Below are 23,312 nucleotides of genomic sequence, written 5' to 3' on the forward strand. Positions count from 1 at the left end.
CCTTCTACTCTGCATGGGGTACAGTGATAGAGGGCACAGGTTAATAGAGCCAAACATGCATGGACCTTTAAACCCTGGCTCTGTGGTGTGAATCGGGGCAGTCTGTTACTTAATGCTCTCAAGTCTGTTTCCTTACTGTAAAGCGGGGGCAACTCAGAGGGTTAAGGGCATTAAATGAGGGGGCTCGTAGAAGCACTGAGCCCAGAGACTGGCACAAACAGACAATAATAAGCTACTTAACATGTGTTTACTGAGGGGACAGGCCTAACGTTCTCCAAAGTCATTAGTAAGAAAATTACATTTACAAGAGTTACTTGGGCATTTCCATGTAATACTCAGTGCTGCTTTGATTTTTATAGAACCAACTCTGTGGGAATCAGCATGTACCAGTTAATCCCCTTCAGAATTTTTTGAAGTTGTCTTCGCTAGAAGTTCACACTGAATATTGGACTGTTTGATTCACTGAGCAGGAATACGGGGCAGAACAGCCTTAATTAACCTGATAACAACAAATCCAAAACCAACAAAGCACACGAGACTGCAAAAGCACAAAACTACAATCGGCACCAAAAACTGAATCCACTTGTCTACAAAGCACTAGAAGACATACAACAGAAAGACAAAAAAACAGTTAATAAGGGAACGGGGTGCTGTATTCTGGCTAATGGCATTTCTAGCAGAAAACTTTTGATTTTTAATTTTTAAAAAACTAACGATCACTATACTACAACCAGCAAGCTAAATGTAAACATTCAGGTAAATTATTAGCTTTACTGTGGTTTCTAAAATAAATTCTGCTCCCACATCTCCAATGTGTGCCACAAGAGCACTGCCAGCTTTGGAACCATTCCTTGTTTAGAGAAACACTGTAGACCAAAAAAATGACACCCAGTAAGGTCACCTATGTCACAGTTCTCTCTGTTCACTGCCACTGCAGTGGCCAGTAGACAGACCTTCTGGGCCTCTTCCATTAAAAGACCCCCAAACAATACTACTTACTTAGGTGACTAAGTCAGAAGCAACCCCCATCGATGCAATTATCCCACAGAAACACAAAGCGTTAATTATCTTCATCGTCAGGCCTCCGAAAAGACTTGGCCCATTGTTAGCTCCATGTTTAGAATTTCCGTATTAATCCAAAAATAATTAAAACGAGATTCTACCTTCAGAGCTAGCTGTTCTTTCCCAGAAACCTAACTGACAGCACTGGTCTGTTTATCTCTCCTCTCACCATTCTGCCAGCCTGGGTTGGGCTCTGTTTCTGATAATAGTGAATAAAAATGCCTCTCTCCAGTTCCTACGGCACATTCCACTACAACCTTTCACAGCGTTTTTAAAAGGCTTACAAATACCTTCTTCTTCTAGTCTATCTCGGGGCTATCTTCTTGGGGGTAAAAGCTGAAGCTCAGGGGAATGAGTGACACGCGTTTACTCCACAGGTGCCGACTGGCTGAATGTTGCTGGTGACCGAATCAAGTGCTTAAAAAATCCAGAAACTGGAATTCAGCCAAAAAAGTGAAGAACCCTATCACTTTGCTTTAGGACAGCTAGCATTTCATTTCTGAGACATTTTCAAATGGCAACTCAGCTATGAGTTGAGTCCATCGCTGGAACTACTAACATTTTACTCATCTCAGAGTTGGTGTGAATCTCTGTCCTTCTTCCATGCTATTTAAGAAACCACACAAACTACCGTGTTTCACATTTGAATCGTACTTCAACTTTACATGAGGTTCTTAGTAACACAGGGCTTGGTGGGCATACCCAATAGCTACCTGTGACAAGTGGGCACCACATTGGACAGCACAGTTCTATAGATTAGTGATTTTTTAATAAAGTACTTAAATATGACTTTGCCTTGTTTACTGCTAGTTTCCCACCACAAAACCAAGTGTTTGATAGGCTTAAATTAATAACAGTTCAGCATTTTATAAGAACAAATTCCAGAGTCCCCTTTAGTTCCCCCTCCTGGCCTAGTTCAACTCCTTATTCTTTTAAACACTTAATCTCAGTGACAGTTTCTTTCAGTTTTCCCTTTTTGTAAAAGAAGATGCTTAATCTCTCTATAGTCATAGCTTGCCCACTCATTTCCAGTAATGCTCAAGCCCTTGGTGAGGATGGATCCAGATAAGAGATGGCCATGTCTCTTCTTCTTCCTGAGGAGTACCTACTGTCTTGGAACCTCATACAGACTTTTGCCAGCAACAAACATAGAACAGACAACAAAAAATGATGTCCTCACCCCAGATATTTTTTCCCCTTTGGCCTTTATATTCCATTGTGCTTTTTTCTCTTCTGTGTTCTTGCCACTGGGCACCTCTTTCCATTTTCAATTAGCTTCTTTTTAATAGAGTCGCTCTCTCTCCACCAGACTTAGTGCATGGGCCCCGTGAATCAAAACAGTATCCCTCAACTCAGCTCTTCTGCCCTTTCAGAATTAACAACCCCTGGGACACAACAAAACAAAAAAAGAAACAAAACAAAACAGAACCCCCTCAGACTTGGCGGGGGGGGGGGGGAACCCAACTTGTTCAAACCTTGATTCCTCTTCTCCAATAGTACATCTATCAGAGTCTTTATTCTGCGGTTCTCTGTAGCTATTAAAAATGCCTGAATCAGCAAGACTGCCTGCCTACAGGAAGACAAAACTAACAACGAGAAAACAGACACCAGAAACAGCGTAATCCGGGTCACCCTCTTTGCCGGTGGCAGCCAAGGCTCTATGACCAGGCACCTTGGCTTGCTTCCTTCATTTTCACTTTCTAAAACCCTTCTCTGCTTATAAACTGTGTTTTATGCACTGATACCACAATTTCTCTAAGTCCAGCAACCATTTTCTTCTCCTCAGACCCACCATTCACACACACCACCAAGAAACCACAATGGCAAGCTCACCTCAGATTCCTCTGTGGTTTTTATTTCTAGCCTCACCTAATCACTAGGCGTAGAGATGGAGTCCTCTCATACTTCAACAGCTTGCCTGATACTGTTCATGGCCTGTCTAATCGAAAACTCTGCAGTGATCTAGACTAATGAAATAGTTTTTCTCTCTTCTTCTGTGAAAAATTCTATAACATCTCTCTTTCTTATAATCATTCAGTTAGTTTCTGTTCTCTTAATGGCATTCTACTGAGACTTTGCAAATAGAACTGCAAATTCCTCTAAACAAGGGCTATGAGGCCCCTGGGCCTGCTCTGGGCACTGAAAAACAACAGGTTCCCAAGTCTGCAAGGTTGAGAGTCAGATTCTAGACTGCGGCAAATCCACCAAGGCAGGATTACTCTTGGAAACACCTTTACGAAGGCAACCAACCAGCTTCCCCTCGAGACAGCACTTTCAAAATGTCAGTAACTGGCACAGAGTTACAGACAGTTTCTATTTTTCTAATTTTCTCCATCTCCTCAAATTAAGTTACTGTTATTCTTTTGTTGACACTAGTTATTTTTGGCTTTGCTTCTATCTGCCACATGAAGGAGGAGGTCATGTTTGTTCAAAGTTCTCCTTCAAATTATTCCATCTTTTATTGAGTGCCTGCTACGAAATAAGCACTATGCTAGGTGCCAAGAAGAACTCAAAAAACAGATAAAGCGATCTGGATGAGGAGAAAAATCTGTACGCAAACTCAGAAATATAGGGGCAGGAACAAAAGAGTAGGCAGGGTCCTGACTAGATCTGTAAGTATAATTAGCTGTTCTTCTGCCGCTTCTCTCTGCCATGTCACCTTCCTTACTGCCTTCTTTTCCACTGCCTTTTATGAGTTGCGATTAATAGGTAATGCTCACCAGACTTCCTCCTCATCTCGTCCTTCCATGACCTCTATCCATATTAATCTTTTTGGTTGGCCTCTGCCTCAACTGCGTAGGCTGCCTCGAGAACTGCTGCAGGCTTTCACTTTTCTCTTTCTCCCTCGGGTGGTTCCACGGTGGTTCCTGTACCTCTCAGCAGGTACAAAGAGGAGATGCCACACATGAAATATGAAAGATTTTCCACCGTGTATCTGAACCAAAATCCCCGAAACTCATGTCCCACATTTTTTAATTTTTGGTACAAGTTGAGTACAGTGAATTTTCCATACCTTGCCCATAAAATATGTTGAGTAAGTATTTGCTTTGCATCCACCAATAACAGGCAAGAATTGGGAGAAGTCTGAGTTTCTGTAATGGAGATTTCTGTTAAAATAACATTTTCCAAACTTATGTTCTACAGATCACCAATTTTGTGAGTTTTAATAGGTGTTAGGAGACAGGGAGTCTTCGGTTAAATACGCATGGGATACACTGGGTTTTACAAAGTTAAATGAGTTTCTTTACCGTAGGACTGTTGATGGCCCCTTAATATGCTAAAGTGAATCTCTCATTTCTTTTAATTAACTTTTATTGGAGTATAGTTGCTTTACAATGTTGTGTTAGTATCTACTGTACAGCAAAGTGAATCAGCTACATGTATAAATGTATCCCCTCTTTTTTGGATTTCCTTCCCACTTAGGTCACCACAGAGCACTGAGTAGAGTTCCCTGTGCTATGCAGCAGGTTCTCATTAGTTATCTATTTTACACATAGTATCAATAGTGTATATATGTCCATCCCAATCTCCCGATTCATCCCACCTCCCCCTTCCCCCCTTGGTGTCCATATGTTTGTTCTCTACATCTGTGTCTCTATTTCTGCTTTGCAACTAAGTTCATCTGTATCATTTTCCTAGATTCCACATGTAAGCGATATTAATACGATATTTGTTTTTCTCTTTCTCCCTTACTTCTAAAGTGACTCTCTTAGAGGAGAATATTAGGGAATATCATGTGAAGCTTTCCTCGACTGACCTTTTGACTCCATATCCTTTTTTTCATGGAGCAACTTCCAGGCTCAATTCCTCCTCTGTAAACCCAGTACTTACTTCATGGGGTTATTTATGAGGATTGAATAAGCTAATACAAATAAAATGCTTAGAACAATGCTAGGCATGTAGTAAGCACTCCAAAAGAGACAACTATAATTATGACTACATCCCCATATGCAGATATTTAACATGGCAATATTCCCAGAAAAGCAAAACGAGAAAATTTCTACTGTACAGTTGGCCCTCCGAATCCACGGTTGCGGAATGTGCGGATGTGGAGGGCCTCCGCAGGTTCCGCAGCCGTGGATACGGAGGGCCAAGGATACCAGGCCGTTTTACATAACGGACTTGAGCATCCATGAATTTTGGTATCCACAGGGGTCCCTAGAACCAATCTCCCATGGATACCGAGGGACTACTGTAGTTTCCACTGTTAGTGCCAAGTGGATTGGATGAGTCCTCCCTTTGCCTGAGAGGCACTGCTTGAGGCTACAAATAACAGAAAACATTTACAGAAATCATTGATATATATGCCATAGTTATATATGCCATAGTTATCAGTCAGAAACTTAGATCTTACAGAAAAAGCCCAAAGGTAAAAGGGTCTTATGAATTTTCTTTATTCCAAAAGGAACAAGCCTTGAGAATTTTGAGGGCTAAGGCAGTCCAAATACGCAGCACAGTCTCTGGTACATAATAAGCACTCAATAAAAGTTTGATGACAAACCTGAGAAATTAATGGATAAATGACTATTACCTCAAATAACAACTCATATATTATTTCTAAATCACTATAAGACAACTGGGAAACCCATTACATTTTTATATTTAGGCTCCCTCACTCTCCTTTATAATTGTTTAATCATTTAGGTGGAATATAAAAGTAGGCAGAAGAGTGGCTGCCATATTTTGTTTAAGAGGTGTTATTAGAGGCACTTGATTAAATTTAATCTCACAGGGATGTCACAATAAAATCTGCTAAAAAAAAATCAAACTATAAAGGTAATATGCATAGTACACACTGGTGCTGCTTAAGTGACGTTTACATCTTTAAAGAATTAAAATAAATGAGGGACATCCCTGGTGGCGCAGTGGTTAAGAATCCGCCTGCCAATGCAGGGCACACGGGTTCGATCCCTGGTCCGGGAAGATCCCACATGCTGCATAGCAACTAAGCCCATGCGCCACAACTACTGAGCCTGCACTCTAGAGCCTGTGAGCCACAACTACTGAGCCCGCATGCCATAACTACTGAAGCCTGTGTGCCCTAGAGCCCACGTGCTGCAGCTACTGAAGCCATGCTCCGCAACGAGAAGCCACCGCACCACAACGAAGAGTAGCCCCTGCTCGCCGCAAATAGAGAAAGCCCGCATGCAGCAACGAAAATAAATGAGCTACCTCATATTTATAATTTATACAGAAATTTGATATTTATAAATTTACACAGGACTCTACCTCTTGTCTGTTCACCTAGGCTGGTTTTAGAACTCTGCGAAATTTTCTAAGAACTGAGAAATGATGAGAAACGGAAAACTAACCTATGAAGAATTAAATGGGTTAGTAGAAGGAAAAGAAAGTGTATTTTTTAAAACTCATGAAGGATCTTCCCAACTATTTTTTTCCCTGATAACAACGATACCAAATACTTCCAGTTTTAAAATCCCAGGATTCTAAGGCTATGACCTCAAAATCATATCACTGCTTCTATCACCCAGTTTCTTCCTTTTATTTTATAACTTTCCTTCCTTCCTCCTTCCCTTTCTTCCTTTTTAAAACAAATAACCTGATAATTCTCACATTAAAAAATTCTAGGACAGGGGTCAGCAAACTATGGCCACGGGCCAAATAGGACTTGCTGCCTGTTTTGTATGCCAGATGGTCAAGACGGTTTTTTTACATTGTTAAAGGGTTGTAAAATAAAATAAAGAAAAATATGCAACAGAGACCTTATGTGGCCTGCTAAGCCTAAAATATTTACTACCTGGCCCTTTATGAAAAACTCTGCTGATTCTGTACTAGGATAATACTTATCAGAGCTAACCCAGTAATTTCATATAATTCATATCAATGACAAGTTCACAGTGAATTATTTTACGACGGTAATTAGAGTAAAACTCCATAACAATATTTGTTCTCTTTACGTATACCACTTGGTTCCAATAACCAATTAAATTGCTTTTTTTTTTTTTTAGAATGCTAGCACCGAACCCAGAACATTATGGAAGTTCAAATATCAAACTCAGACCATCTGAACAACAGTCCTTCAGTTATAAAGCTAGTCTAAAGCGGTGGTGTAGCCTAGCTAGAGGAAACCCTCTTCTCTCATGGGAATTCAGACCAACTGATAAGTGAAATGAGCCCTAAACATTTTCTCATATTGCATATCCCCCAAACTCACATCGCTAAAAGAAATAAAATAATTCTCCCCTGATGCCTCTGAAGTCTACCCCAGGTGAGATATATATATAATCTCAAAATCTCTAATGTGTTTTCTGATTCCATTTTCTTATAGAGTTCTCTCAAAGTACTCAAAAGAAAACAAACTCAGTAACTCACTCCAGAGCAGGTCTCAGAACTCGGACTTTTAACGCTTCTAATATTCGGTTTAACTCCACAAATGGTTCTTTCTGGCTTGGGTCTACAGAAAGACCAGATTCCTGAAAAAAATGAAAGAACTTTCATTAGCAGTAATCAGAATAAAGAGATATGGTAAAAGCATATTCTACATTATAAAATGTGAGGCAAATCACTAAAGATAATTTCTTTTTACCATGCATTTCTCTGGCAGAGACTGATGACTGAGCCCCAGTATCATTCTTCCTCCATTTCTATAATAGTAAAACCCCAGATTTTAGCTGGGCACATAACCATATGGAATAAAGCTGGGCATGGCTTTGCAAAATGTAAGTTCTAGCCAATGAAACATAAGTATATACTCTTTGTCCCTTCCTGTAATACAAAATGTCTAGCTGGGGTTCGGGCTATCCTGGACCATGGGGACAAGGGACACCTTAGAAACAGCAGAGCTACAAGCAGCCAAGGTCCCTAAGAGCTTCACGGCACATGGCTACCACATATGGCTTACTACCTCCTATTTCTGTGTAAGAGAAGTAAACTTCATTCTTGTTTAAGCCATTGGTATTTTGGGTCTCTGTTACTTGTAAACAAAACTTAATCCTAAATGACACAATTTATTTTAGGAAATTTATATGGACACACACACAAAATCCCATAACATACAGAGAAAGACTTGAGTTATTGCTTATCTGAAGTGTTTAACAGAAAAGGCTTACATTAGAGGTCTGGTTTACAGACTGGCTTTAAATTATTTAATCCTTATGGTCCTTCGTTTTTCTAAATGGAAAATACAACAGCACAGAATGTAAGCCACAGAACAGAGTCTGAAGACACACGAGTTGGAACTGAATCCAAGTTCCTCCACTAAGAACCTGTATGGCCTTGGGCTGGTTACTTCTCCAGACCTCAGATTCCACATCTGTAGAATGGAAGCAGTCATTTCTTCCTCACAGGGTTGCAGTGAGGTTAAAGGCAGGGCTTGGCGGGTGGTAAATACTCAATACAGGGCAGCTGCTAATATTATGACTATGTGGTATTGGTAAACTGTTCTGAGACCCCTAAGTTCATGTCTAATAGGAATAAAAGACAAATGTTGCTCACCTGAAGTAAATTTTAGCTTGAAATTCATTTGATAAACAAAGTTCTTTAAGCTGGGCTAGATGAGAAAAGCAAATATAAACTTCTTTGTCCTTTTCTTCTCTGCTATACTAACCTTCCCTCTTAAAAGAGATGTTTTATACATACTACTGTATATAGAAGATAACTAATAAGAACCTACTGTATAGCACAGGGAACTCTATTCAGTGCTCTGTAAGGACCTATATGGGAACGGAGTCTAGAAGAAAGTGTGTATATGTGTATGTATGGCTGATTCACTTTGCTGTGCAGCAGAAACTATCACAACATTGTAAATCAACTACACTCCAATAAAAAAATTAATTAAAAAAATAAATAAAATGCCCTGGCTTATTCCAAAAAAACAAACAAACAAAAAAACAAAAGAGGAGATGTTTGAAAAAGTAGCATCACTTCTGACCCTTGATTGATGACCTGGGACCAACATTCTGGGGCAGGAATAAGGAAATAATCTGAATAACAAGTTCTAGGATTATAATTTTCACCAACTTAAGAAAAAAACAAACAAAAACTTCCTAGTAAACTGAAGTCAGCCCAGATGATTAAAACGTAAAAATCTGCCTATGGCTTAGAAGACTTAAAAACTGCAAGGACTTCCCTTGTTTCTGTTTCATCCTCTCGCAGGTGGCACACTGTTACCTGGCAGAGCTCCTCAGCTACATCCAGCATTCCTTGTCGAAAGAAGTGCTCCACCATCACCTCATTGAGAAGCCTTTGGCTGTCTGCCTGCCAGCAGCCATCTATTCCCACACTGCTAATGTCAGAATCAAAATTCTGAAAAACAAGAAAGCAAATCATGAATTGACCAGGATACATCACTTGATATGTTTTCACCCCACCTAACTTAACAGAAACAATGGCCTTTGTTTCACTCTGAGACACCTCAAATAAGTACCCAATTCCAATTCATCCGTAGCCTATGACAGGAAGTAGCTTTTCCATTGCTCTTTTCTAAAACTTGCCACTCTCATTCATTATCGCTGGAAGGGTAATAAACAAGCATACTTTTTGAGGGTATTTTGGGGAAATACATAAATTTAACAATGACTTCTGTGAAGAAATTGATTTCTAGGCATTATACAATAGCAATATTTTCAGAGGTGTGCAGTGATACCTGTAAAAGCACGTTCAATGCAGCATTGTCTAACAGAAAAAAAAAAAAGAAAGAAAGAAAACCCATTATGTCCAGCATAGGATTATTCAATAATCCATGGCACATCCCAACAACTGCCGTGCCAAGGTGGAGACTGGGGATAGGAGAACGGCCAGATAGTTCAAAGAACAGGCTCTGGGGCCAATCTACCTGGGTGTGAATCCTGGTTCTATCTTACTAGCTGTGTGACCTTGGCCAAAATTACTCAAGGTCTGTGAGCCTCAGTTTCCTTATCTTAAGCAGAGAAAAATACTTTTATGGGCTGAACTGCATCCTTCACAATTCCTGTGTTGAAGTCCTAACTCCCAATACTTTATAAAGTTAAAATGAGGTCATTAAGGACAGCCCTAATCCAACAGGACTGGTATCCTTATAAAAAGAGGAAATCAGGACACAGACAGGTATAGAGTGAAGACCATGTGGTACAGACCGAACGTCTGTGTCCCTCCCAAATTCCTACATGGAAACCCCAGCAACCAGTGTGACTGTATTTGCAGACAGAGTCTGGGAGAAAGCGGTAGAGGGTAAATGAAGTCCTAAGGGTGGGGCCCTAATCCGGTAGGCCTGGTGCTCTTGTAAAGACAAGGAACAAACACCAGGGCTCGCTTGCTTGCTCGCTCACTCTCCACCACATGAGGACACAGTGAGAAGGTGGTCATCTGCAAGCCAGGAAGGAGGCTGTCTGCCTTCAACAGGCAATGAATTGGCCAGCACCTTGATCTTGGACTTCTCAGTCTCTAGAACTATGAGAAAACACATTTCTGTTGTTTAAACCACCCAGTCTATGGAATTTTGTTATGGTAGCCCAAGCAGACGAAGACACCACATGATGACACAGGAAGAAGATGGCTATCTACAAGTCAGGGAGAACGGTCTCAGAAGAAACCAACCCTACCACACCTTGATACGGAACTTCCAGTCTCCAGAACTGTGGGAAAATAAATGTCTGTGTAAGCCACCCAGTCTGTGGTACTTTGTTATAGCAGCCCTCATAAATTAATATACTTCTTTATTGGTTCAATGAAATGGTAGTTGCTATTGCTAGTATTACTATTTATAATTAAAAAGTGAGGTTCATTGTTCTGCATCTACTAACATGGAAAAATGTCCATAACACCTTAAGTGAAAAAAAGCAACTTTGGGCTTCCCTGGTGGCGCAGTGGTTGAGAATCTGCCTGCCGATGCAGGGGAAACGCGTTCGAGCCCTGGTCTGGGAAGATTCCACATGCCGCGGAGCAACTAGCCCCTTAAGTCACAATTGCTCAGCCTGCGCGTCTGGAGCCTGTGCTCCACAACAAGAGAGGCCACGATGGTGAGAGGACCGCGCACCGCGATGAAAAGGGGCCCCCGCTCGCCGCAACTGGAGAGAGCCCTCGCACAGAAACGAAGACCCGACACAGCCAAGAATAAATAATTAAATAATTTTTTTTAAAAAAGCGACTTCTACAAAACTACAAAATTATGACTCCATTTGTTAAAAAAAAAAAAAAAGAATCCTTAAAAACCCAACCTCTCCCACTGAATGCAGTTACAAAATCAGGACTGAATGGAGTAGCTACTTGAGGAAACAGAAAAGTGAATGGTAGTAAGTGGACTGGGGAGGAAGGCAAAGAACTGGCAGTGAGTTTACTACTTTTCTCCCTCCAATATATCTTAACCTGGATGCAATGCAGCCAAAACCCACAACTGGGCACCCAGGATGTGGACAGAGCACTCCAGGAGAAGCCCTTCGGTTCTGGCATGGGGAATGGGAGTGTACTCTCCTACCACACAGAGAGTGGGGGAAATCGCATGCTTTTTTCCCTCCCTTTTCTTGTACCTGTAGCTCAAGGCAGTCTGTAGTTAAATCAGTTTCTATTTCTACCCTTCACAGCAGTACCTAGATTAGGTTTGACTGAATAACCATGGGACAAGAATCTTGGGAGACCTTTAGAACTCTGTCTACCACAGCAGGCAACCTAAAACTCTGAGGCACCTTTAGAAAGGGATCCTTCCTCTCCAGTCAGAGAAGCTATGGTCCCAAGAGCGAGGGGCAAAAGCCCCTCTTGCATCTTTTCTCTCTGTCCTTCCACCTTGTAGCCCCAGATATAGGCAGAGTTATGGTAAATGTACAGGAGAGCAGGGTTAAGTAAAGCCCCAGATTTCTGGCTGGATGACTAAAAAGGCAGCCCCAGAGAACCATAAAGTAGCAGGGAGATCACAGAGAGGAAGGAATGCAGGAAAGTGATCCCCCCACCAAGTTGTTTATGAACTCCTGGGCTCACCCTCAAGTTATACAGGATGGGTCTGACCCTCAGCAGCATACCACAGACTTTGAAAACTGGACTAAGAGACAGCCCTAGTTTCCAGGTCCCAGAATGGCCACTGGTTGGCACACAAACAGAACATACCTGAAGAGCTCTGTAATGGCTTTAGAAACGAAGCTGACATTGAAATTATTTTACAACTCAGAGAATACTGAGTAGCCTGAACCCAACCAGGTCAAGTCCGCTAAAACAAAAACATCAATGTTCTCCATAGAACTTAAATAAGACCCAGAGGCTCAAAACATAATATTAAAAATGTCCAAAATACAATCCAAAATTATTTGTCATACGAAGAACTAGGAAAATCTAAATTCACATAAGATGTTCAACAGACAACAATGCAAAGATGACAGATGTTGGTATCATCAAAGACGTTAGAACAATTATAAAATTGCTTCAAGAAGGAAGGGCAAACACTTTGAAACAAAAGACAGAAAGTCTCAGCAAGAAACAAGATATAGTAATCAAAATTAATAAGTTGTTGCATGGACGCAACAGCAGAACAGAGGCGACAGCGCAAAAATCAGTGAAGATCAACAGAAATTATCTAATCTGAATAACCAAAGATTGAAAAAAAATCGAACAGAGCCTCAGGGCCCTGCATGACAATAACAAAAGATTACCAGTCATGTCAATGGAGTGCTAGAACAACAGAAGAGTATAGTGTAGAAAAAAATGTTTTTAATATTTCCCAAACCTGGCAAAAGACATAAATCTAGAGATTCAAGAAGCTCAGCAGACTCCTAAAAGGATAAATTCAAAGAAATCCACACTTAGACACTTCGTAATCAAACTGTTAAAAACTTAAGACAAAGAAAAAATCTTGAAATAGTTATCAAGAAAAGTGATGCACTACTTATAGGGGAACTATGATTCAAATGACTACAGACTTCTCAATAGAAACCATGGAGACCAGAAGAAAGTGGTACACTTTTCAAGTACTAAAAGAAAAGAACTGTCATCCCCAAATTTTGTACCAAGTGAAAATATCCTTCAGGAATGAAGGTGAAATAAAGACATTCTCAGATGAAGGAAAGCTGAATTTGTTGGCAGAAAACCTGCTCCGAAAGAATCGCTAAAAGTTCTCCTGATAGAAGGGATATTATACTAGTAGAAGACAACTCGGAACATCAAGAGTGAAGGAAAAACAAAGATACCTCTGAAAGCTTTCCCTGCCCAATTTTACTTCCACCGCCTTATCTTTCATAGGCATTACCCGCTGGTAAACCTCTTGCATTTCTTTCTTTTTTTTTTTTGAAGCACATGAATTTAATTAGACGAGATCATTTAGATTTACTGAAATTACAATCTAAGTCAATCATTGTTTAAATACAGTCCACACGACACAGGATTATTTTACAGTACATACACGAACAGGTAGTAATAGAACTGCAAACCACCTACCATTTACGATCACTACAATGCAGGAGAGAACTCCTCTCCAAAAGTAAGCCCATTTTTCTTTAAAGAGCTATCTATTCTTAGATGTCAAGTCAGTAGCCTAAAACTAAATATGCACATTAACATTTGGAATTACTCAGACAAAAACAAAAAAGCAAAATTACTCTGAGTCTTCATTTTTATTCATTTTCTTTTTATAGACCTCTTTCTTGGCCTGGTACTTAATCTAAAGAATGGAAATAACATAGGGTATCTAGATGCTACAGCAATAGTCTCCATGCCCACACTGAATAGACTATCTAGCACTGAAGAAAAGCCAGAATTGTTTGGATAAGGTTCTCTAATTTCCCATCTGCTTATCAGATTCCGCCTGTTGAGAGATGATTTCATAACAGTTCATCAATACTTTTAGGCAAATTATTATATCTTTATGCTGTCTATGACAACTACAATACTAGAAGTGAAGATGGTGCTATCTTGTTCCTCTTCTGGACTAAGGTACAGGCCTAGAAGGGTGACTGATGTACACTCTCCCATATTTTATTTCCCCTGACAAATGCCCATTCAAGTGACCAAAGGAATGGGTATCAGAAGATGACAGAATTTATTGTGAACTCAGAAATCTGCCTATAATTGTATAACTGTCTGAATGCACCCTATAAGCAAGAATCATTGAGACTAATTAAGATTCCTCACTGATCTTTCAACCTCATTCAATCAAAATACAACCTTCAGATTTCTACTTATCCATTTAATGATTACTCCCCCAACCGCATCAACCTCCAACAAATTTATCAGGTGTCTATTATTCTGCAGGAAAGAAAGAAAAAAGCTTTGGAAGACACAATGGTCAGCTCAAAGCACAGACCACATTAAAAGAGACAATTTTTTTGGTAGTATATACTTAGGATTTTAATAGCTACCACCAGACAGTAACTGCTCCGATCAAACAAAACAATTCCTTTAAATCTTTCCTTAATATACATACCAAAGGTAAATGTTCATCTAGAAAACTAGATGACTTTAAAATGAAAGAGTCTAACATTTAAACAAATTTAGACGGTTTTACAATGATGCTCTTCATGTAACTTTATTCCTATAATGTATATACCATGGTCAGTACTACACAGGTGGTAAGAAAAATTGAATACCCTTGCACTCAGGATACCTCTACTACATTCAAGTTCTAGAACTTATTTGCTAGTCTTGGAAAATACAACTAAGCATGAATACGCAATGCATTCGATGAAAATTTCTGAGCTCCCTTCTACCGTTCTGATTTTCCAGTTTAAACCACTGAGGTCGATAAGTAAATTTTTTTCATAGCTTATTTTCTGCTCACATGCAGTAAAAATTAAAGCTAAAATTATTAAAAAAAAAAAAAAAAGGTTGAGGAAATGCAATATAGTATCAGAACTCCTTTTGTTTTAACTGCATGTTCTTACCGTTGCATCAGAGCAAGGATCAGTTCCAGCCCCTGTTGCTAGGTGACCAAACTCATTTGCATGGCTGCCCAGGAAATCAGCAGCACCGCAAACCAGCCAAGAAGTGGCTAGTGAAGAGAAACATCTGTCTATTACCACTTCTGTTTTACTATACTTTTTCCTTTCATATTTTTAAAGGAAAAGGAAAAAAAAAAGTGGAAAGATGTTCCTAAATGTGAAGGCAGGATTCAAAAAAGAATCAAAAGCAAAAAAGCACACATTCAAGGGTGTGTCCGCCTAGAAAAGATATTACGGCTTAAAAAGAGAAATCAGGACACATAAATTCGTACATCACCTCATGTACTTTTAGTATCATTCACATTTTTGATGGATTAAAAGTTTTAAAATCTGGAAGCTAGGCAGAGGAGGAGTAAATAACTTTAACAGACCATCGCTATGAAACCATGAAATCTAAAACCACCCTACCTCTCTGCCGTATCATGAACATGCTTACAAATTGGTTAGATTTAAGGACTGGCTTTCATTGCTCACCATCCGAAACAAATCCATTTCTGAAATACATTTTATGAAATTATAATTATTGAGCAGGTAGTGATAACCATACACGATAAAACTCAGTATTTGTTTTAATTCCTAAGTGCCAATTCTTTAATACTGTTAATTTGTTTTAAACTTCTCCATCTACTTTTGAAGAAAAATTGGCCTGTGAACCTAACTATGTGCTATTGTTGCACCCACCAGGAATCAACTTCCCTTCTAAGCACCCAGTTAATCTGATTTAGCAGTGAGAGGTGAACTGCAAAGAATATTTAACAGAGAACAAAAAGACCTGGATTCTGGTTCCATGCAGGCTGGGAAAAGATACCTACTTGACTATAACCCCAAAAAGATTAGTATCCAAAAGAGGTTTTTTTTAAAAAAAATTCCTACCAATCAATAAAAAAGACAAATAACCCAATAGAAAACAATAGACAAATAACCAAGAAATTCACAAAGGAGAAAATTCACATGGTCAAACATATGAAAAGAGGCTCAACTTCAAAGATGATGAAGGAAATGCAAATTAGTACAAATAGATACTATTTCACATCCATCTGATTGATTTAAATTTTTTAAAAGTCTGATAATACCAAGTGTAAGTAAGAATTGAGGAAACAGAAACTGTTATATATGTTCAGTAGGACTATAAATTGTTACAAACCCTTTAGGGAAAAATTGCTAAATTTTTACTAGTAAACTTAGTAAAGGTGATGAGGAGGTATATGCCCTGTAATAAAATAATCCGTATGTAGGTATATACCAGACAGCAGTGCTTTGCCAACTATGGGTTGGAAAATAAATTTAGTAGCGTCTCATAATGAGCATTTATAAATGCTGCTCCTTTTAGACACTCCAGTCTCTCCTCTGCATGATATTCATACCTCTCCTTTAGTTTTCAAAGTTAAGAGACAGGTAGATTAACCAGGTCAAGGAAGGTGTGGGGGGCGGTTAGGGGGTGCACACTGGTAAGTTATTTCTTTATAAACAAAGGGGAGTCATGTGGCGTGGCCAGACATGTGCCAAACTACTCCGCTGGGCTTTTAAGATCCTTAAAATGCCCCACAGTCTAACCACCTGTCACATTTGCATCCCTGTCCCTCACAATTATCTTACATGCTATTTCACATACCTTTCTGCTCTGGTCAATCTGCTTCCCCAACTTCCTCCTTATCTGAACCAACTACAGAAATCTGAGCGACTATTTTACTAATTCTCCCAAAGAAGGCACATACCTCTTACCACTGTAGAAGCACAGGACAGAAATTCATACATACAGTGGGTGCCCTCAGGGTACTAGGAATTAATTCTTTCAAAGAACTCCAGTTGGGAAAGGCTCTTCAAAGTCTTAAAATCTGGGCTTTTATCCCAGCTCTTCCATTTGCTTCCTAGTTCTGTGATCTCAGGCAGGTTACCTAACCAAAGTCTTAGTTCTCACATCTGTGTATGCCGACCACAATCTCTACCTCACAAGGTGTTGCTAAGGACTAAATTAAATAACGTACATGAAGATATCTACTACTATCAGTACCTATCCCATGGTAAGCCTTCAATAACACAGATGCTGAATCTGTAGGGCCAGGTCTTGCCACCAAATCTTCTAATTCTACATTTAAAAGAGCTTCATTTTAGAAAACGTAAATAAAAATAAAAACACAAAAGCACTTTAACAGAGGCATTAATAATGAATTCATTAATTTAAAATCACTTGAATACAATTACAGACTGGATTAGTTGGCACAGCTTAATAGGTATAGGGTCTGTTTCCCCTCTCAACCCAACCTAACTTGGATGCTAGACCAAGCAAGCTGTTTCATCTAGACTCAGGCAAAAGTGGGTTTGTACCCCCTCCAGATCCAGTGGGGCTCTCTGATCCTGTATCCTAATCTGAGACTTGACTGCAAAGGTCCAGGCTTTCCTCTGTGGACTAGACTATAATTCAACAAATAATTATCATTACCAAGTAAATAATGTAGTTTCATTCTGCTCAGAGCCTAAAACTAAAAATGTAATGGGACACATGGCAGAGAAAGCGGAACTCAACTCATCTTCTCTTCTGAGAATGATCTTCAGACTGAAAAGGGCAAAACCAATATTGTTTCACAGAAACTGAAGCCCAGTACAAGTGAAGAGACCCAGAGAGCAACTAGCTGCTTAAGTCAGGACTCTTGGTTCCTACAAACAGAAATCTCTTTTGCCCAAGCAAGTTGTATTTAAAAAGAGGCACAGGTAACCAGGGGTAGACAGGAGGATAAATGGGTCTCAAAAGATTTCCCCTCCCTCATTCTCGCGACATGTAGGTTTTGCTTCCCACAAGAGACCAGATTCTTTCAAGGGCTACTCATCACTCCAGGGCTCACGTATTTTCAGCGCTTCTTTCCATAAGGGCTCTAATGAGAAAGATCCTAGGGAAGGACGGTGAGGTACCCACCCGGGAGCAAACAAAGGTGGCCAAGCCTGGATGGCTCAGGCCCATCCTCACACCATGCAGCACTGTGGCCAAAGTGGACAGGGTATCGAGAACACGCTGCTCCTATTCAAACCACATAATTTAAAAAGGAACACCTTCCATCTTGACCACAAAAATATGAGATTTTTATTAAATGCCTTGCTAGTAATTGGTGGCGGTGGGGGGGGTGGGGGAAGGCGGTTAGTTTGACATGTTTTATTTTTAGGGAATTTGTTCCCAGCTTCTCATCACTATTGTCTTTTTATAACTTTGTTCACCATTCCTTTTCAATAATTCTAAAAATTCCACCCAAAACATAAATCAAATTATCTGCCTATATTTCAGAACTCAAAACTTAGCTTTTTCACCTTAGACTAAATTTTCTGGTCTTTTTAATTTCCTTCATTTCCTTCCTTAATCTCCTGCCTTCGTTAACGTCTCTCGACTACAAGGATTTATCTATTACATAGTAAGAACTTTAGAGCCAGTACTTATCTGACCTCACCCACTCTAACCAAACGACTTTTTAAGGCTAAACCCCCCAAATTTTCTCCTGCCAGTATCTTCTTCTCCTCTCATACCCCAGTCATACCTACATAAAAGGCAGTTCCAAACGGCTCACCCAGAACTATCTTAAAATATTCTCTATTTCACTTTTTATAGCCTTACTCCACTTTTTAACAATCATCATGTTGCCTCACCAGTGTAGATGCTCCATCTGGTGGCAGAAGATTTTCCCCCTTAAAACACTACCAGCCCTGCAACGGCCTAACTGATTTCCTAGCACAGCACAGTGTTTAAGAACAAACTCTTGAGTGATACCTTTCCCCAAACATCGATTCACCACTTCCAAGCTGTACACCTGGGGTATGTTACTTAACATTTCTGAATCTTAGTTTCCTCATATGTGAAATGGGAATAATGTACCTGCATCATGGGCTATAAATGTATGTAAAGCTCTCAGCTCAGTATCTGGAACATGGTCAACACTCCATTAAGTGAGAGCTGTATTTTCCTACTCCTGACTTCTCCTTAGTCTAATTTCATCCTATCTAACGAAGGCAAGCAAACCCTCAGATGCTTTCATCGTTCCCTCCCTTTCCCCCTAATCTCCTTGGAACAAATCCTGAGGCCTTCCATCACTGGCCTGTCCCCAGCCTGATCTTGTCCTAGTCCTGACAAGGGCGGCTGCTCCAATCCAGTCAGTCCCTGAGAGTCTTTAACAGGAGTCACGCATTTTCTCAGCTGTTCAGCTCCTTTCTGGGTGCCACAGAAGAACCACACCTCACTGCTCTGCTGCTCTAAATCTTACCCATTCTTCCAAATCAAATTTAAAATATCAACTCCAGAAACCTTTGATTAATCAAGAGCATAATGATCTTCCCTTTCCTTTTTATAGTAAGCAGAGTCCATCCTATGCAAACTTACTTTATGTTGCCTCGGAATCTTTCCAGTTCTTTTATGCGTACAAAAAGCACCCTTACATGAACAAACTAGACCACAATCTTCTAAAGAACTGTATGTTTCACTTTCCACTGTCCCACAGCAAATTTTAGACACTTTAAAATCTTAGCACTATTTCTCACACACACACACACACACACACACACACACACACACACACACACACACACACACACAGGAGTCTAAAGCAATAATTGTTTTTATTGACTTTTCTTAGGAATTAAACTTTAAAAAAGTCAAAAGACTAAGTAAAACACTAAATAAAATACACTAAACAGGAGAGAATTCTAGATTTTCTTAAAATAGAGAAGGAATTAAAAAATTATAAAATAAAAATTAAAAACACATTAAAAAAATTTTTACAAAACCAACGATTGTTGTTATTATATATTATAAACTATGATTATACGACAAGCATCTGGAAATAGTCAACACGTTAAAGCAGAAATCTTCAATAACTTTTTATGTTGGCAATAATTAAAAGGCAGAAAATGTCTTGGTTAACATCATAAACTTCTCTTCTGTGTACATTTTCAGCCAAGTGATGACTAAAGAGCTTTAAAAGGAGCCCTGAAACATTAAAAGGAAAAAATAAATCATTTAAGCATGACAAAAATTTACTGAAGTTCCTCACTCAACAGCCAACCTGCTCACAAAGGAGTCACCGGCTTCTTTACTGTCCTCCTCTCAGCAGGGTGGGAACATGTGTCCATAACATGGTGCTCACAGGCCGCTGGATGACATTCCAGTTGATTACTCAAGGCTGTTTGGTGTGTAAAGGCTTGAGCCACAATGGCTTCAGCTTCACCCTGTTTGTTTACCAGTCTACACAAGTCCACCCAGCCTTTATAGCAGGCGGCCCCAGAAGCTTGCGCAAATTTACCAGGTGCAAACTAGAAGAGCAGGAAGACTTTACAAGGCAATGGAGTCTTAGACAACAACAGCCAACACAGAGTTCCTCATATGCATGGGAAGCTCATGTACAAGGTCTAGGTAGTTCTAGCAGGGTAACAGCTTCGTTTACAGCTGAGGCTAAGTAGATGCCCCCCCCCACCCCAAAAGAGGGGAGAGAATGCACTGGAAAATGTTAGCGAACTGGGCTAAGAGATCCAAGCTCTCTGCTGTGCCCCAGGACTATAATTCAACAAATATCACCAGTATCAACTTAATGATCTTATTTCATATGATAGATCAGAAGAATCTAGAATCCAGGTCACCTAGAACCTAAACTACTTTCACAGGAACATAAAACCTACCAAAAAAAAAGAAATTACTTGAAAAAGCCCTTATAACTTCCAAGTACCTGAAAAATGTCCTCAAAAGAGAAATGAGTAAATTGAAATATTTAATTAGCAACATTCACCTCAAACACATCCCCCCTAAAAAAGTCAGAATACAGATTACTCACTATGTGTTCCCTTGTTATCCAATCTCAAAAAGATACTTCCATTTCTAGCACCAAATACATTTAAATGCTTTGTCTCAAAGATTAGCCAAAATATGATAACCCTTATGAATATCTATAAAGACCTGCCAGATCAGGAGGAAGACATGTTTAGCAAGTCACCAGTAGCTGGGGGACAGGAGTAAAAGAGGGTTCTGATGATAATTATGACAGGACAAGACATAAGCTAGGAAATGAGGACATATGGTCATCCTACCAGTGGCAGAATGCAAAGCTCTTGAATTATTTCCCCAAATGTTCCAAATCTTGGTGGCCAGTAGTCCGCACACTTGAGGTACGACTGCTGAGGCCGTCCCTACCTACTCCCAGAATCTGGGATCTTTTCTCAGATGCTTTCTCTGATTGGCTGCTTTGGAAGCTTCAGCTATTCTCACTGTCATGGCATGTTCTGGTCCTGCTGCCCCCCGACACTGGCCTAACTGCAGGCAGCCTGGTGGTCAATGCCTCCAGGAGCCTCCTGGGGTCTGAACCATCATTAGAACGCCTTGGTCGCTGTCAGCCGCCAAAATCCGAAGCTTCCTCACCACCACCAGTAGTTACTTCACCCTAAAGAAACAGAGGGTTCCTCACCCACAGTGATTAAAGACCACCTCTAAAGTGCCCCCATCACCATTCCAGGAGGACTTTAAGCAGTACACGTCAACACTCACTTCAGGTACCAGCTGACCGCATCCAACGCCACAGCCCCCAGAAGTCTGAGGCTGAAGCCACTTCCAAAGCTGTGTTCACTCCCCTGCAGTTAACAAACAGGCATCACAACCTCAAAGCTATTTCAGAGAACACTTGCTGCCTTCCCAGCCTCTGCTGGCAACGGCCATCACTGACCCCAAAATGAGGCTTCTGCCGCCAACACCACTCTTCTGCCTCTTTGGCTGCGGCGAAGCCCGCAGCGCTGTGGGAGTGGTGAGAGCTCTCCGAAAGGTCACTAACACTTCTGAGGGCACAGCTACCCAGACAGTCCCCAGAGCCCCGCCTCTCACAGTCCTGTCCCACCGTACCTACCAGGTAACCACGTCTCCTTACGAGCATCTAGTGCTCACTGAGGCTGCCTCGAGCCTAGCTTCTCAATCCTACTGCTCTGTAGGATTATTTCTAACAGACATACGCACGAGTTAGAGCCACTCTCTGGATTCCACGAGCTTCTACGTTACAGCTACTGTCCTCATGTATACAGATGGAGCAGCTCGTGAGACTGGTTTTGCTACAAACAGCTGTCCCCAAAAGTTCTTCCTACCCTCCCGGAAGTTTACAATGTGTGAACAAAAATGTCCATAAGCAGTCACAAACTCCCCAGTGATTGACTATTTCAAACTCCTCTGAAATAGTCAGGGGTATCACACAGTAACCTTATTAGGCCATTTCTTAGTCACCACTAGGACTATGAACTCCGAGGGCAAAACTGGCCCAGGGCTAAAAGTGAAAACTGCTTAAAAGTAAACCACCAAGTTAAAGATTTAAGAGATGTCACAAGAGCAACCATATTCCAATAAAAATTAAAAAAGAAAAATCGCCCAATACAAGTGACAGGCCTTGCTAGCTGGCAACCAACCCACTCACAAAGAAAGCAACACTGGAGACAAGTGACTCGCATGCTCACAGGAAAACAGCAGGAGGGGGAGACAGATGCAAGCGTGTTACCCTAATCATCCCATAAAAGAGGCAGAGTCATGGCCTCGGAATTACTCAGGAAGTAGGAAAAGTTACTTCTAGAAACAAACTCCCTCCTAGTAAGTTAAAATTGCTTGGAAATTTACTCATCATGACACTAGGAACGGTAATCATTTAAGCAAATGGGTGAAAAACAAGGCTGTAAAAAGAGAAGGTTTTCGGTTTGTTTTCTTTTTGTTTTTTTAAATAACAGCAACAGGGAACTTTCAGAATAACACAGTAAAACGAGATCTGCAAAAGTTTATTAAAAGCAACGATAAAAGAAACAAGAGAAAATAATCTGAGAAAGCCAATGTTATTGAAGCAGTGACAGGAGATGAAGGACGATGCTAAAGCACACCAGACACTCCCTTCAACACCATACCTTATCAATGGCTTTTCCGACCCGAGAAACACTGCTGTGGATGTCTTTGTGGTCTGAGGCTAATTTTTGAACAGTATCCTTTATCCTCTTACAGCACTGTGTCAAAACAAGTGAAAGCGTCCCTGATAATTCAGCATCTTGACCTATAAAAAAGAAGAAAAGGAAGAAGATTGGTTACTCACAAAAGCAAATCCAAAGATGGCAAGTTACAAATTGGCCCTTTGGAACATGAAAGATGGAAGTAAAGTGAAGAAAAATCAGTGTCTGCTTTGAACAGATGGTCACATTCATAGATAATATTTTTCAAGTGCATACTAAGAAAGCTATTTTAACTTTTTATTGTTTGGAATAAATTTTAAAATTTTACTATGAAATAAATCACTTTTGTAATTACTGAAATCAGGAGACAATCAAACTGTGAAGGCATTTTTCAGAAAATATGCCTACATGAATAAACTCACTTATTCAATCCACTTAAACTGTCCAAGTCATTCTCACATTTCAATTATT

General features: G+C 40.1%; 1 protein-coding gene across 2 annotated transcripts in view; it reads right to left on the reverse strand.

Moving 5' to 3' along the window:
* Positions 1-23,312, reverse strand: part of RMND5A (required for meiotic nuclear division 5 homolog A) — a 60,372-nt gene that overhangs the window by 16,457 nt on the left and 20,603 nt on the right. For both annotated transcript variants that reach the window (XM_082357873.1, XM_082357872.1), the window contains exons 2-4: positions 22,803-22,945; positions 9,190-9,324; positions 7,393-7,493 (exon numbers count right to left, since the gene is read on the reverse strand). In XM_082357873.1, coding sequence (XP_082213999.1) covers positions 7,393-7,493; positions 9,190-9,324; positions 22,803-22,945 — 379 coding nt within the window. The remainder of the gene's footprint in view (positions 1-7,392; positions 7,494-9,189; positions 9,325-22,802; positions 22,946-23,312) is intronic.

This window comes from Balaenoptera borealis (genome assembly GCF_965194805.1).
Source record: "Balaenoptera borealis genome assembly, chromosome: 15".
NCBI lineage: Eukaryota > Metazoa > Chordata > Mammalia > Artiodactyla > Balaenopteridae > Balaenoptera > Balaenoptera borealis.